Source organism: Nothobranchius furzeri, chromosome 13 (genome assembly GCF_043380555.1).
Source record: "Nothobranchius furzeri strain GRZ-AD chromosome 13, NfurGRZ-RIMD1, whole genome shotgun sequence".
In the NCBI taxonomy this organism is placed as follows: Eukaryota; Metazoa; Chordata; class Actinopteri; order Cyprinodontiformes; family Nothobranchiidae; genus Nothobranchius; species Nothobranchius furzeri.
In genome coordinates this window covers 16,214,325-16,227,401 of record NC_091753.1, presented here as the reverse complement: position 1 = coordinate 16,227,401, position 13,077 = coordinate 16,214,325, and the positions used below count along the sequence as shown (strand labels likewise).

The 13,077-nt window shown below is 41.6% G+C and overlaps 1 protein-coding gene across 1 annotated transcript in view; it reads left to right on the top strand.

Annotated features, from left to right (window-relative positions):
* The first annotated feature begins 600 nt into the window (after positions 1-600).
* Positions 601-13,077, top strand: part of igsf11 (immunoglobulin superfamily member 11) — a 249,882-nt gene continuing 237,405 nt past the window's right edge. The window contains exon 1 of the mRNA XM_054734683.2: positions 601-1,275. Within this exon, the coding sequence (XP_054590658.2) occupies positions 1,215-1,275 (61 nt within the window). The 5' untranslated portion in view covers positions 601-1,214. The remainder of the gene's footprint in view (positions 1,276-13,077) is intronic.

Genomic DNA, 13,077 nt, shown 5'->3' with positions numbered 1-13,077 from the left:
TGTTCATGATCTAAAACATGCTGGAAGCAGCCTGCAGTGCCAGCTCACAGACCGCACCGGCTCCTCTGAAGTTGTAAATGGTAAAATGGTAAATGGCCTGTATTTGATATAGCACCTTCTAGAGTCCTGGAACCCCCCAAGGCGCTTTACAACACAATCAGTCATTCACCCATTCACACACACATTCACACACTGGTGGGGATGAGCTACAATGTAGCCACAGCTGCCCTGGAGCACACTGACAGAAGTGTAAGTGCAGCATTCTGGCCACAGAGGCATTTCATGAACCCAGTAGCCTACCCTGGCTCAGGAACGTGGTGTCAAATATGGAAAAGTTTCATATCCCTTAAAAACCTCCTTTACAGCACATATGAATTGAAAAAACTGATATTTTTCACGGTTATCTGTAGTAGCCTAGCTCATGTGCGGCGAAGACACCTGTAATCTATTCTATTGTTCCGCACACGCGCCGCAGGAGGGCACGCGCGTCTCCCTGCTGTCCAGCGTCAGCGGTCTCCCAGCAACAATCGGGCTCGAGCTCACTCGCCTCAGTCAGTTCGCGGTGTGTCAAACCACACACACTCACCGTGCTACGTTTTCCGGTGGACTACTGCTTACGTAATAAAATACCCACCGAGTCCGCACGTGCGCCCGTTTTTTTCCGGTCTTTCCGGAGGCTGCGTTCACGTTTACGGTCACTTTGGACAACTGTGAACGCAGCGAGCCCTAACTGAACGATTCCCTGCCAGAAACCCTTTTCTTCACACGGAATTGTCTACATTTAGTTTTATTTTGTGGCTCTACACCGGAAGTGGCCGTGCCGCTGCTCTCTCCCTCGGAGGTTCCGCTCAGCAGGAGCAGAAATCTCCCACGGAGCGCAACGAGAAGCGCCGGAGAGGCTGAGCGCGCGGACGTCAGAGCTCTTCGGGCTTTGCTCGCAGCAAGCACGTTCTTCAGCTCCGGCAGGTGCACGTGATCCCTGTCAAGAGTGCGCGTGAAGCTGAGCGGAGAGTGAATGTTCTTGGAGACACAGACCGCTTCCAAACCAAAGGAGCGAGAAGCGAGATAGCATGTCCTGCGTTAACTTTCCCATCACGTTGGAGCAGTCCTGCTAGTGCTGAGAGTGCGCGCCGGGAGCGGATACTTTTGGAACGACTCCGCGAGCAGAGCGGACGTACGCCTCTATGGTCTGAGCCTCAGCACGTTCAGCAGCCATGGTCAAGTTTCCCAACTCAGACTTGTGGATAGCCTGGACGCTGGTTCTCTGCCTGCAGGGTAGGTCGTGAGTGAAAGTAGCCCCGTGTGGCTACTTCACTTCCTAATAATAATAATAATAATAATAATAATAATAATAATAATAATAATAATAATAATAGTAATAATAATAATAAACAGTGGAGCAACTGATTTATCTGAGGTAAACTGTTCAGTCTCTCCTCAAGCGCGTGCTGGTCATTTGATCCCAACCTTACCCATTCCAGTTTGGATCAGGCTGACGAGTCCCTGCACCTCCACAACAACTAGATCACACATTCCTCTCACTTGCCCCCTTCACGAGTCCCATGTCTCTCTGAGCCAGCCTTATCTCACAATGCATCTGTTCTGTTGCTTTTTGTGCGTTTAAAGTCTGGTTCATACTTATGTGACTGTTGCTCGTCTCCTGGGGAGCAAGGGCGGAAATCCCATTTCAATTTGGGGTGGGGGGTGGGGGGGGGGTGGGGGGGGACGACGACGACGACGACAATAAACAGTAAAACTTCAGAGAGTAATTTTTTGGGGGGGACATGAAAAAATGCTCTCTACATACAACACTGTATGTCCTTATAAGAGACTGACCTGAGACTCTGTGCCTGTGTCTGACAGGCTCTGGCTGCCTGTCCTCAAGTGACTGGACTTTGCCAAATGAAACCATTTAGAAACAATTTCATAGGCATTTCATTTCTTTCTTATAGATGTCTTTATCAAAATGCAAGTTTCTACTTACTTGACATTCTGGAGCATTAAAAAACGACCTGATGTCTGCTGATGTTTTTCGTTTCTCTGCCATTTCAACTGACCTGCTCTGCTGACAGTTGGACAGCAACACACACAGATGGGATATTGTCATTAGAACGGAGCTGGAGGATATTGATCGACAATAATATCTTGCCAGTTTTGTACATCTCCATAAGCATTCTTTCTTTTTGTTTTCATTTCAATAACAAGACTGTGGCCTAAAATGGAATAAGCAGTTCAGAATAAAGATTTAAAAGTAGATCGTTAATAGTTGAAGCAACATGTCCTGAGATGACACGGCTATGAGCTGACCAACAGCTACACGTGTGGACGGATGCAAAGCATTCATTTTAAGTACTAAAACATATCTAACTTTTTCACAACAAAGAGAGAGAACATAAATGTCAAATTAAAATTTTATTAAATCACATAACATGAAAGCTACTAAAATCCAAATAGTTCCATATTGATTTTAATATATTTAAAAATTTCCTTCTAAATATGGCTAGAAAAAATAACAACCTTCAAATCAGCTTTCACAAGTCAAGTATCAAAATGACTGAAATCTCTTTAATAAATCATAGAAATGTATGTAGGCTATTAGAGAATAACTGTAATATTTAATCACTTTATCTAAGTCCTACTGAATGAAAAGATACACAAAATCTAAAAATATATTCTTGAAATATTTGTTTCATTTTAATAATAAAAATTAAAAACATTTAATTTACAAATACACTAAACATATACACACTCTATAGTTTATCTTTCAGTTTAATCGATCTCTCACTTTTCTCAGTTTTCATAGTGTTTTTGGGTCTGTGTGGCCAACGGGATCTTTGGTTCTATGTTTTACACTGAGAGCTTTGAGCAACGTGCCTCCACCACACATTTGCTGCAACCAGTTCATCCCTAAGCTGCATGGTGCACCTGCACTTTGACATATTGTAAACAGCTGCAGAGCCTGGTGAAGACGGGATAAGAGCGGTCAAACGCTGTGGTTTTCCATACATCGGAACAGTTAGTTTTGATTCTACCATGTTCATCTGCTAAATAGGATGAAACGCGGACATTTTCATCGATCTATAAATGCTCCGCAGATTCCAGGGAAGACCGTGAAAGCGTACGTGTCCGGAAAAAGGAACTTTTGATCACCTTAGTGAATGGAATAATAATAGCGGAATAATCCTGGAATGACCAGAGAACATGAAGTGACAACTTTTTTTTACTGTGGTGGTCTGTCAAAAAGGGATCTCCGACCGGTGATCAAAATCTAAAGATAATCTGTGTCCATGTTTGACATTTATGACCACATTTGACATACATATTTAAGTTTGTAGAACAAACTTACTGCTGGAAACTGCTGGCTTTTTGATTCCCGCTCCCTGTGAGCCTGCGGGCTGCTGTTAAGCTGTGAGCGGGGCAAAGCCGGCAGCCCCGCCCATTGGAAACAGCACGTGTGGACCGACCCTATCAACTTGAGGTATTTGGGGTGGGGGGGGTGGGGGTGGGGGGGGTGGAACTATAATTTCTCAACAATTAAAAACACATTGTTTTGTATTTGCAGACTAACTTTTACATTGTGGTTTTAGAAGACAATACAGGTTTACTGATAGCATTTATGTGCTTACAATAACTTTTGTGGGGGGGGGGGACAACTTTGTGTGAGGGGGGGACGCGTCCCCCCCCGTCCCCCCTGGGATCTCCGCCTATGCTGGGGAGGGAGCTCAGTTCCCCTCCAGGACAACAGAGGGCAGAGCGCTGTTCTGGGGCATGCTGCCATGTTTTTGGTCCAAGATAGTTTAAGTTAGGATTTTGTGGTCTAGGATTGGAACCTCCTCAGCCCTAGCAGAATTCTGGCTGGCCAATCACAGCTCTTTATCTGCTTTGTAGACCAATCAGCGCTTTTTCCGCTTTGTGGGCCAATCAGGGACCTCTATTCATCTTGTGGGCACTACAACTTTGTTGCCGACTTTACCTGCAGATTAGAGATGCATCTGAAGCGACAGGACCGTCCTTCCTTCCAGAGGATCAGAAAGAAAATGATCTGCGCATGTGCATGCATCATGATAACGCTACCCCCATTGACCAATCAAACCTTTTGTGGGTTTTCACCCTCAAACTAATGAATTTGTTTTACAGAGAAAATAAGTTTAATTGTATAAAAGAAATATTCAAGTATTTAAGACCAATCTTTTCCTTTCGTTAGTCACACACTGGCCACCCACCAACAGGTATCCACCCATTTTCAGACTTTGTTTCAATCATATAGAGAATCGAACATACGTTAAACAGCCTTTTTAAAGGCTACTTTACACTGTTTACTTTTGCTTAGAAAGCAATCATTTCTTTATTTCCGTTATACATTTTTTTCATCTTTTAAACACTTATTTCTCCTTCCTCTTTCTAAAGTGTCCCCAGCCTTTTTTATTGCTTATCATTTATTAATTTTTCTTAATTTCTCAGTTCACCTCACATTTTCCCCTACTCAAAATTAAAAAAAAAATGTTTTTACTTCTTCCTGTCCCACCTGCTTGTTTTCCCTTCATCATAGTGACACAGATTTCAATAAAAAACAGACATTTAACATTTTATTAGACAAACTGGCAAAGTAAATACATTACAACAATGACACAACCAAAATCCTATTTCCAAAAGTCCCACAAAGAATGGGAGTCACTACCTGAATTTAAAGGTTGGCTGAAACCATATGCAGGTAGCGACATTAGAGCTACCTGCATGCACTGCAAAACAGACTTCAATGCAAAGTTGTCAGACATTAAAAAGCATGCAGCTACGCAGAAGCACATAGAGAAGGCTAAGCCTTACAATCAGGCATGCCAACCCAAACTGACATTTGTTGCCATAAAAAGGACACACTGAATCAGGCAGAGGCCACAATTGCTTTGGCTATCAGTGATCACTGCTCAATTTTGTCATGTGACCACATCGGTTTAGCATGCAAAGCAGCTTTCCCTGATTCTAGTATTGCCCAAAATTTTCGGATGCACTGTACCAAATGCACCGAGATGATAAATGGTGTTTTGGCTCCATATTTCATACAGCGGGTGGTGGCTGACATTGGCAGTAACAAATATAGCCTTTTGCTTGATGAATGCACAGATGTCAGTGTCTCCAAATATCTGGGCATTCAATTCAATTCAATTTTATTTATATAGCGCCAAATCACGACAAGAGTCGTCTCAAGGCACTTCACATAATAAACATTCCAATTCAAGTCAGTTTATTAAGCCAATCAGAAAAAACGTTTCCTACATAAGGAACCCAGCAAATTGCATCAAGTCACTGACTAGAGTTAGCGACTTTACAGCAGTCCTCCTCATACTAAGCAAGTATATAGCGACAGTGAAGAGGAAAACTCCCTTTTAACAGGAAGAAACCTCCAGAGGATCCTGGCTCAGTATAAGCAGCCATCCTCCACGACTCACTGGGGATCGAGAAGACAGAGCAGACACACAGACACACACACAGACACACAGACACACACACACACACACACACACACACACACACACACACACACACACACACACACACACACACACACACACACACACACACACACACACACACACCTAGCAATGTGTCCAGGGTCCGAAATTGAATTTTTTACTCACCGGCCGAGTTGGCTGGTAGATGATGAAAATCTACCGGCCAAGCATATTTTTACCGGCCAAAATTCTAAATGATTTAGATCTACCTAAAGCATGTTATTCTATATTATGTTGATTCCAAACAGAGTGACCAAATAATTAAAACATCAATTAATAAGAAAAACAACTCTTTTGTCATTTTTATTATTTATTTATATATTTTTAGAGATGTTTTTATGAACTCTTTCATTGAAATCTAGTCAGACTCCTTTTCTCTGTCCATGAAGTCTGGCCTCCTGCTTCTGACACCGTCTTTGTGCCAAAGCATTACAGCCTCATTTGGGTCATAGTCCTTGATCTCTGGAGATCACAGCTGCACCATGAGAATATCTGAAAGTGTGTAAGGACTAGGGATGTCACGGTAAATGGTGTAGCGGTAAACCCCGGTAAAAAAGTACACAATAATAATAACCGTCTTGTTTAAAAAAAAATTATCTCTGTGGATTACCGTGGCTGCGGTGTAGGCGCGGTGACCCTTACCAGCCACCGTATCATCTGCTGAAGTAGCCGACGGCACATGCGCACTTTGTGCTAAAGCTGAAATAATGGCCAGGGGAGACGACAGCACTCGGGACATTTATTATCCCTCAAAGAAGACAAAGTCGGAAGTATGGGCATTTTTTGGATATTTGAAGAATGCCGAGGGACAGTTGTCTGAAAGGCAGCAATGCTACGTGGCCATCATAATGTAGCCATTGTCTCACGACTCCGCCATCTCCAGTTCGCTACTTTTCACAAAATCTTCTGGTTGCCACTGGTCCTGGTGTTTTTTCTTCCAGTTTGACGAGTTTTCTTTAGGAAGGCTGGCTGACTCCAGTTAAAACCGCCACATTTCACTGCTAGTTTTAACCCGAAGCTAACTGCTAACTTGATAAACTGATTGAATGGGATAGGTGGAAATGACATTGGATGCGGCGCTCACGTTTCGCGTATGTTTGTGTACGTTGCGTGCAGGCGGGAGGAGTATCAGAAATCCATGGAAGATGACTGATAAACATAACTAATTTGTTGCAAACATTTACTCGCCAGGTGGCCGGTAGAGCTCAAAAATTTACTCGCCAAATGGAGCAATTTGCTCGCATTTGGCGAGTGGCGAGTGTTAATTTTGGACCCTGAATGTGTCCATGGTTACACCATGACTGCTTAGTAAATATTCAATTTCCCTCAGGGATTAATCAATTTCCCTCTGGAATTAATAAAGTATAATTGAATTGAATTGTATTGAGAGATAAACTTTATTGTATTTATCCTCATGAATCTATTGTTAAACGGGTAAACTAGCAGTAGCACATCCAATGTAAGGAAACAAAAAGTTATTATCAGGAGAGGGAGAAAGTTTAAATGGTTAGCAGCAGTGTGCTAGATGATGGTCCCCTCCATGAGGCCACCATAGCTCAGCAGAACATCATTGTAGCTTCTTCTGGGGAGAAAAACACTTAAGAGAAAAAATAAAGTTAACGAATGAAATAGCAGGAAATAATACAGTTAAAGAGCAAATTGTAGAAGAAAGTAGTAGAGTGTGAAAAGTGGTCAGTGTATCCTCCAGCAGTCTAAGCCTATAGCAGCATAACTACAGAGATACGCTGGATAACCTAGCCTTTTTAGATGGAGGCATGTTGGAGGCAGGGCAAGGGAGGGCCGTCTTTACCGACTGTACACTCCACCTCCCTCTACTCCCCCACTTGTCCAGATCTAGGCTAACATCAGATTTTAACCATAGGCCCTATCAAATAAAAAATGTTTTGAGCCTATTCTTAAAAGTAGACAAGGTGTCTGCCTCACGGACTAAAGCTGGGAGCTGGTTCCACAGGAGAGGAGCCTGATTACTAAAAGATCTGCCTCCCATCCTAATTTTAGATATTCTGGGAACCACCAGTATACCTGCAGTCTGAGAGCGAAGTGCTCGGTTAGGAACGTATGGAACAATCAGATCACTGATGTATAAGAATAAGAGCAACTTTATTTATCCCGAGGGAAATTCTTGTGTCATGTACATGCTCAAAGCACTCGGAGAGACAAAGGAACAGGTGAAATAGAAATATGATATACAATATATTCATAAGAAAAAAAGATCTACAGTAGTCCCATGTAGGATAGTGCAAAACAAACAATCGCATATCTCAATAATTAAATACATGACTGCATCCTTGTGGATAAGTAATTAAGCCGTCGGTGCAGGCGATTCACAAAAGTGATTAAAGTATTGTGTAAAAGAATATGGGTTTGTAGCAGCATATGATATGATGGGGGGATAAAAACATATTTACAATCAGAACTCTTGGGTAATATTGCACAGTCGGTGAGGGCACAGAATAACCAAGGTAATAGTATTTGGAGAATCACCTACAGCGTGAGGAAGAGTTAAACAGTCCTATTGCCACCGGTACAAAGGATTTCCTGTGGCGGTCAGTTCTGCATTTCGGGGCAATGAGTCTTTTGCTGCGTGTGCTTCAGTGGTCCATCATGTGGGCGTGCATGGGGTGGGAGGGGTTGTTCATGATAGAGAGAAGCTTTTTTGGCATCCTCCTCTCAGACACCTCCTCCAGGTTCTCCAGTCTAACACCCAGGACAGACCCAGCCCTTCTAATCAGCTTGTTCAGCCGATTGGCATCAGCTATCTTCACCCCACTGCCCCAGCACACAACTGCAAAGAACACAATGCTCTCCAACACCGAGTAATAGAACATGGTCAGCATTTTCCTACCAACATTGAAGGACCTGAGCCGCCTCAGTAGGAAAAGCCGACTCTGCCCTTTTTTGAAGATAGCATTGGTGTTCTTGGTCCAGTCCAGTTTACAGTCCAAGTGTACACCCAGGTACCGGTAGTCCTCAATGAATGATGGAGCTTGATTATTAAGAGCTTTATATGTGAGAAGAAGGATCTTAAAATCTATTCTGAATTTAACAGGTAGCCAATGTAGGGAAGCTAAGATAGGAGATATGATCTCTCTTTTTAATTCTCATCAGAACTTTAGCTGCAGCATTTTGGACAAGCTGAAGACTTTTAACTACATTCTGTGGACTTCCTGAGAGTAATGAATTACAGTAATCCAGTCTTGATGTAATAAATGCTCGAATTAGTTTTTCAGCATCACTCCTGGAAAGGATGCTTCTAATCTTAGCAATATTCCGAAGGTGGAAAAAGGAAATCCTACAAACCTGATTAACCTGGGATTTGAATTACATGTCCTGGTCAAAAATCACACCAAGGTTCCTTACTTTGTTCTCGGAGACTAATTTAATGCAATTCAGGTCAGGTGATTGACTAAGCAATTTCCTTTTCTGGATTTCTGGTCCAAAGATGAGAACTCCATCTTGTCTTGATTTAAAAGCAAAAAGTTTAGAGTCATCCAATTTTTTATGTCCCCAAGACAAGCCTGTAATCTATCTAACCAATTAGGTTCATCAGGGTTAATGGATAAATATAACTGAGTATCGTCAGCATAACAGTGAAAGTTTATCCCATGCTCTCTAATGATTTTACCAATTGGGAGCATATATATAGTAAAAAGAATTGGTCCAAGCACTGAACCCTGTAGTACTCCACATGTAACCCTGGAGTATGAAGAAGAGTTATGTACACTTACAAAATGAAATCTGTCAGACAGGTAGGATTTAAACCAGCCTAGCGCTCTTCCTTTGATCCCTACAACATGTTCAAGCCTTTCTACAAGAACATTGTGATCTACTGTGTCAAAGGCAGCACTGAGATCTAACAAGACTAGAACAGACACAAGATTCTTATCTGAGGCCATGAGAATATCATTTATAACTTTCACCAATGCAGTTTCTGTGCTGTGATATTCTCTGAAACCAGACTGAAATTCCTCAAACAGATCATTAGTGTTTAAATGCTCACATACTTGGATGGCCACTATTTTCTCAAGGACTTTGGGTAAAAATGGAAGGTTAGATATTGGTCTATAATTCATTGGGTCATCTGGATCCAGAGAAGGCTTCTTAAGTGAAGGTTTGATTACAGCAACCTTAAAATCCTGTGGTACATATCCATTTACTAATAGATTGACTATATCTAGAATGGGGGCAGTAACCAAAGGAAATGCATCTTTAAATAATTTGGTTGGGATTGGATCTAAATGCAAGTTGAAGGTTTAGATGAACCTAATATTTTTTATATCTCCGAAAGCTCAATTGGATCAAAACGGTTCAAACACAGATGAGGTTCTACAGTTACCTCTGATGCTGCCTCACTTACTGAGGAAGAAGAAATCGCGTTAGGGAGGATGCTAAAGATTTTGTTTCTAATAGAATTAATTTTACTTGTGAAAAGTCCCATAAAGTCATTACTGCTGATGGCTAAGGGAATAGATGGCTCAGAGCTATGATTCTGTGTAAGTTTGGTAACTGTTCTGAAAATAAATTCAGGATTATTCTTATTCTCCTCAATTAACGCTGAGGAATAAGCAGTTCTAGTTTGTCGAAGCTTATTTTTATAAAGCACAAGACTATATTTCCAGGATAGGTAGGCCTCCTCATGGTGCGTAGAGCGCCATGTTCTCTCCAATTTTCTAGAGTTTTGTTTTAAAGCTCGTAAATGAGAATTAAGCCAGGGAGCCAACTTTCTGTCCCTAATTACCTTCTTTTTTAAAGGGGCTACATCATCTAATGCCACACGTAAAGAGGAAGTAACATGATGAACTAAGGCATCAATTTGTGAGGGGCTAGAAATGAAAATATTGCCCTCTGCTACATTCCTCTGAGATGCTGAGGACAGTAAAGATGGAACAGTTGATTTAAAAGATGCAACTGCGTTGTCAGATAGAGACCGACTATAGTGAAATTTACTTTCAAGTCTCGAGAACTCAGTTATAAAAAACTCAAAGGTTATCAGAAAGTGGTCCGAGAGGACTGGATATTGTGGAAAGATCGTTATTTCCTCACACTCTATGCCATAAGTCATCACAAGGTCCAATGTATGATGGCAGGAGTGGGTGGAGCTATGTATTCTTTGAGTAAAACCAATTGAGTCTAAGATATTACTAAAGGCTACATTGAGGCTGTCATTTTCAATGTCCACATGAATATTAAAATCCCCCACTACAATGACCTTATCAGTATTTAGCACCAAATCAGGTAAAAAAAATCAGAGATCTGATTCAAAAACTCAGAGTAAGGGCCTGGTGGACGATATAAAACCACAAACAAGAGTGGTTTTACAGTTTTGCAATCTGGATTAGGAAAACTAAGAATAAGATGTTGGAACGAACTGTAGCTATTAATCTGTAAGGGACTGATTAATAAGTCCGAATGAAAAATGGTTGCTACTCCTCCTCCTCGCCCTGTACTTCGAGCAATAAGATGATTTAAATAATTAAAAGGAGTCGACTCGTTTAAACTAACATAGTCCTCTTGCTGCAGCCAGGATTCTGTGAGAGAGCGCAAATAAATCTGATTATCACAAATCTAGTCATTAACTAACAATGTCTTAGAAAAAATGGATCTAATGTTCAATAACCCACATTTAATGTTTCTAATTTTCTGCTCAGTTGAATTTGTTCTAATATTTATGAGATTTCCATGATTTGCATGATTTGATTTCAGGCTCGTATTCATCAAAAATGCTTTATCCCTACATCCAGGTCATCCCTAGTAAATATGTCAGTAGTTCATGTGATTGGCCTTTAAATCAAGCTGTATAATAGTTAATTTATTGCAAGTAAAAAATATCAACTGGAACTACAATTAAAAAATTCCTTTTGTTAATACTGTAAATACAGGTGCTGGCCAGTAAATTAGAATATCATCAAAAGGTTGAAAATATTTCAGTAATTCCATTCAAAACGTGGAACTTGTACATTATATTCATGCAATGCACACAGACCAATGTATTTCCAATGTTCATTACATTTAAATTTGATATTCATAAGCGACAACTAATGAAAACTCCAAATTTGGTATCTCAAAAAATTAGAATATTCTGAAAAGGCTGAATATAGAAGACACCTGCTGCCACTCTAATCAGCTGATTTACTCAAAACACCTGCAAAGGCCTTTAAAAGGTCCCTCAGTCTTGTTTTGAAGGCACCACAATCATGGGGAAGACGTCTGACTTAACAGCTGTCCAAAAGACAATCATTGACACCTTGCACAAGGAGGGCAAGACACAAAAGGTGATTGCTAAAGAAGCTGGCTGTTCGCAGAGCTCTGTGTCCAAGCACATTAACAGACAGGCGAAGGGACGGAAAAAATGTGGTAGAAAAAAGTGTACAAGCTCTAGGGATAACCGCACCCTGCAGAGAATTGTGACGACAAACCCATTCAAAAATGTGGGGGAGATCCACAAAGAGTGGACTGCAGCTGGAGTCAGCGCTTCAAGAACCACCACGAGGAGACTCATGAAAGACATGGGATTCAGGTGTCGCATTCCGTGTGTCAAGCCACTCTTGAACAAGAAACAGCGCAAGAAGCGTCTCGCCTGGGCCAAGGACAAAAAGGACTGGACTGATGCTGAGTGGTCCAAAGTTATGTTTTCTGATGAAAGCAAGTTCTGCATTTCCTTTGGAAATCAAGGACCCAGAGTCTGGAGGAAGAGCGGAGAAGCACAGAATCCACGTTGCATGAGGTCCAGTGTAAAGTTTCCACCGTCAGTGATGGTGTGGGGTGCCATGTCATCTGCCGGTGTTGGCCCACTCTGTTTCCTGAGGTCCAGGGTCAATGCAGCCGTCTACCAGGAAGTTTTAGAGCACTTCATGCTTCCTGCTGCTGACCAACTTTATGGGGATGCAGACTTCACCTTTCAACAGGACTTGGCACCTGCACACAGTGCCAAAACCACCAGCACCTGGTTCAAGGACCATGGTATCCCTGTCCTTGATTGGCCAGCAAACTCGCCTGACCTTAACCCCATAGAAAATCTATGGGGTATTGTGAAGCGGAGGATGCAATACGCTAGACCCAACAATGCAGAGGAGCTGAAGACGACTATCAGAGCAACCTGGGCTCTCATAACACCTGAGCAGTGCCACAGACTGATCGAGTCCATGCCACGCCGCATTACTGCAGTTATTGAGGCAAAAGGAGCCCCGACTAAGTATTGAGTGCTATACATGCACATTCTTTTCATGTTCATTCTTTTCAGTTGGCCAACATTAGAGAAACAAACATTTTTTCATTGGCCTTTAGAATATTCTAATTTTCTGAGATACCAGATTTGATGTTTTCATTGGTTGTCACCTATAAATATCAAAATTAAACGTAATAAACATCGGAAATACATTGGTCTGTGTGCATTGCATGAATATAATGTACAAGTTTCACGTTTTGAATGGAATTACTGAAATATTTTCAACCTTTTGATGATATTCTAATTTACTGGCCAGCACCTGTATGTCAATAGTTCATGTGGTTGGCCTTCAAATAAATATGTAAAATAGTTAATTTCTTGTTA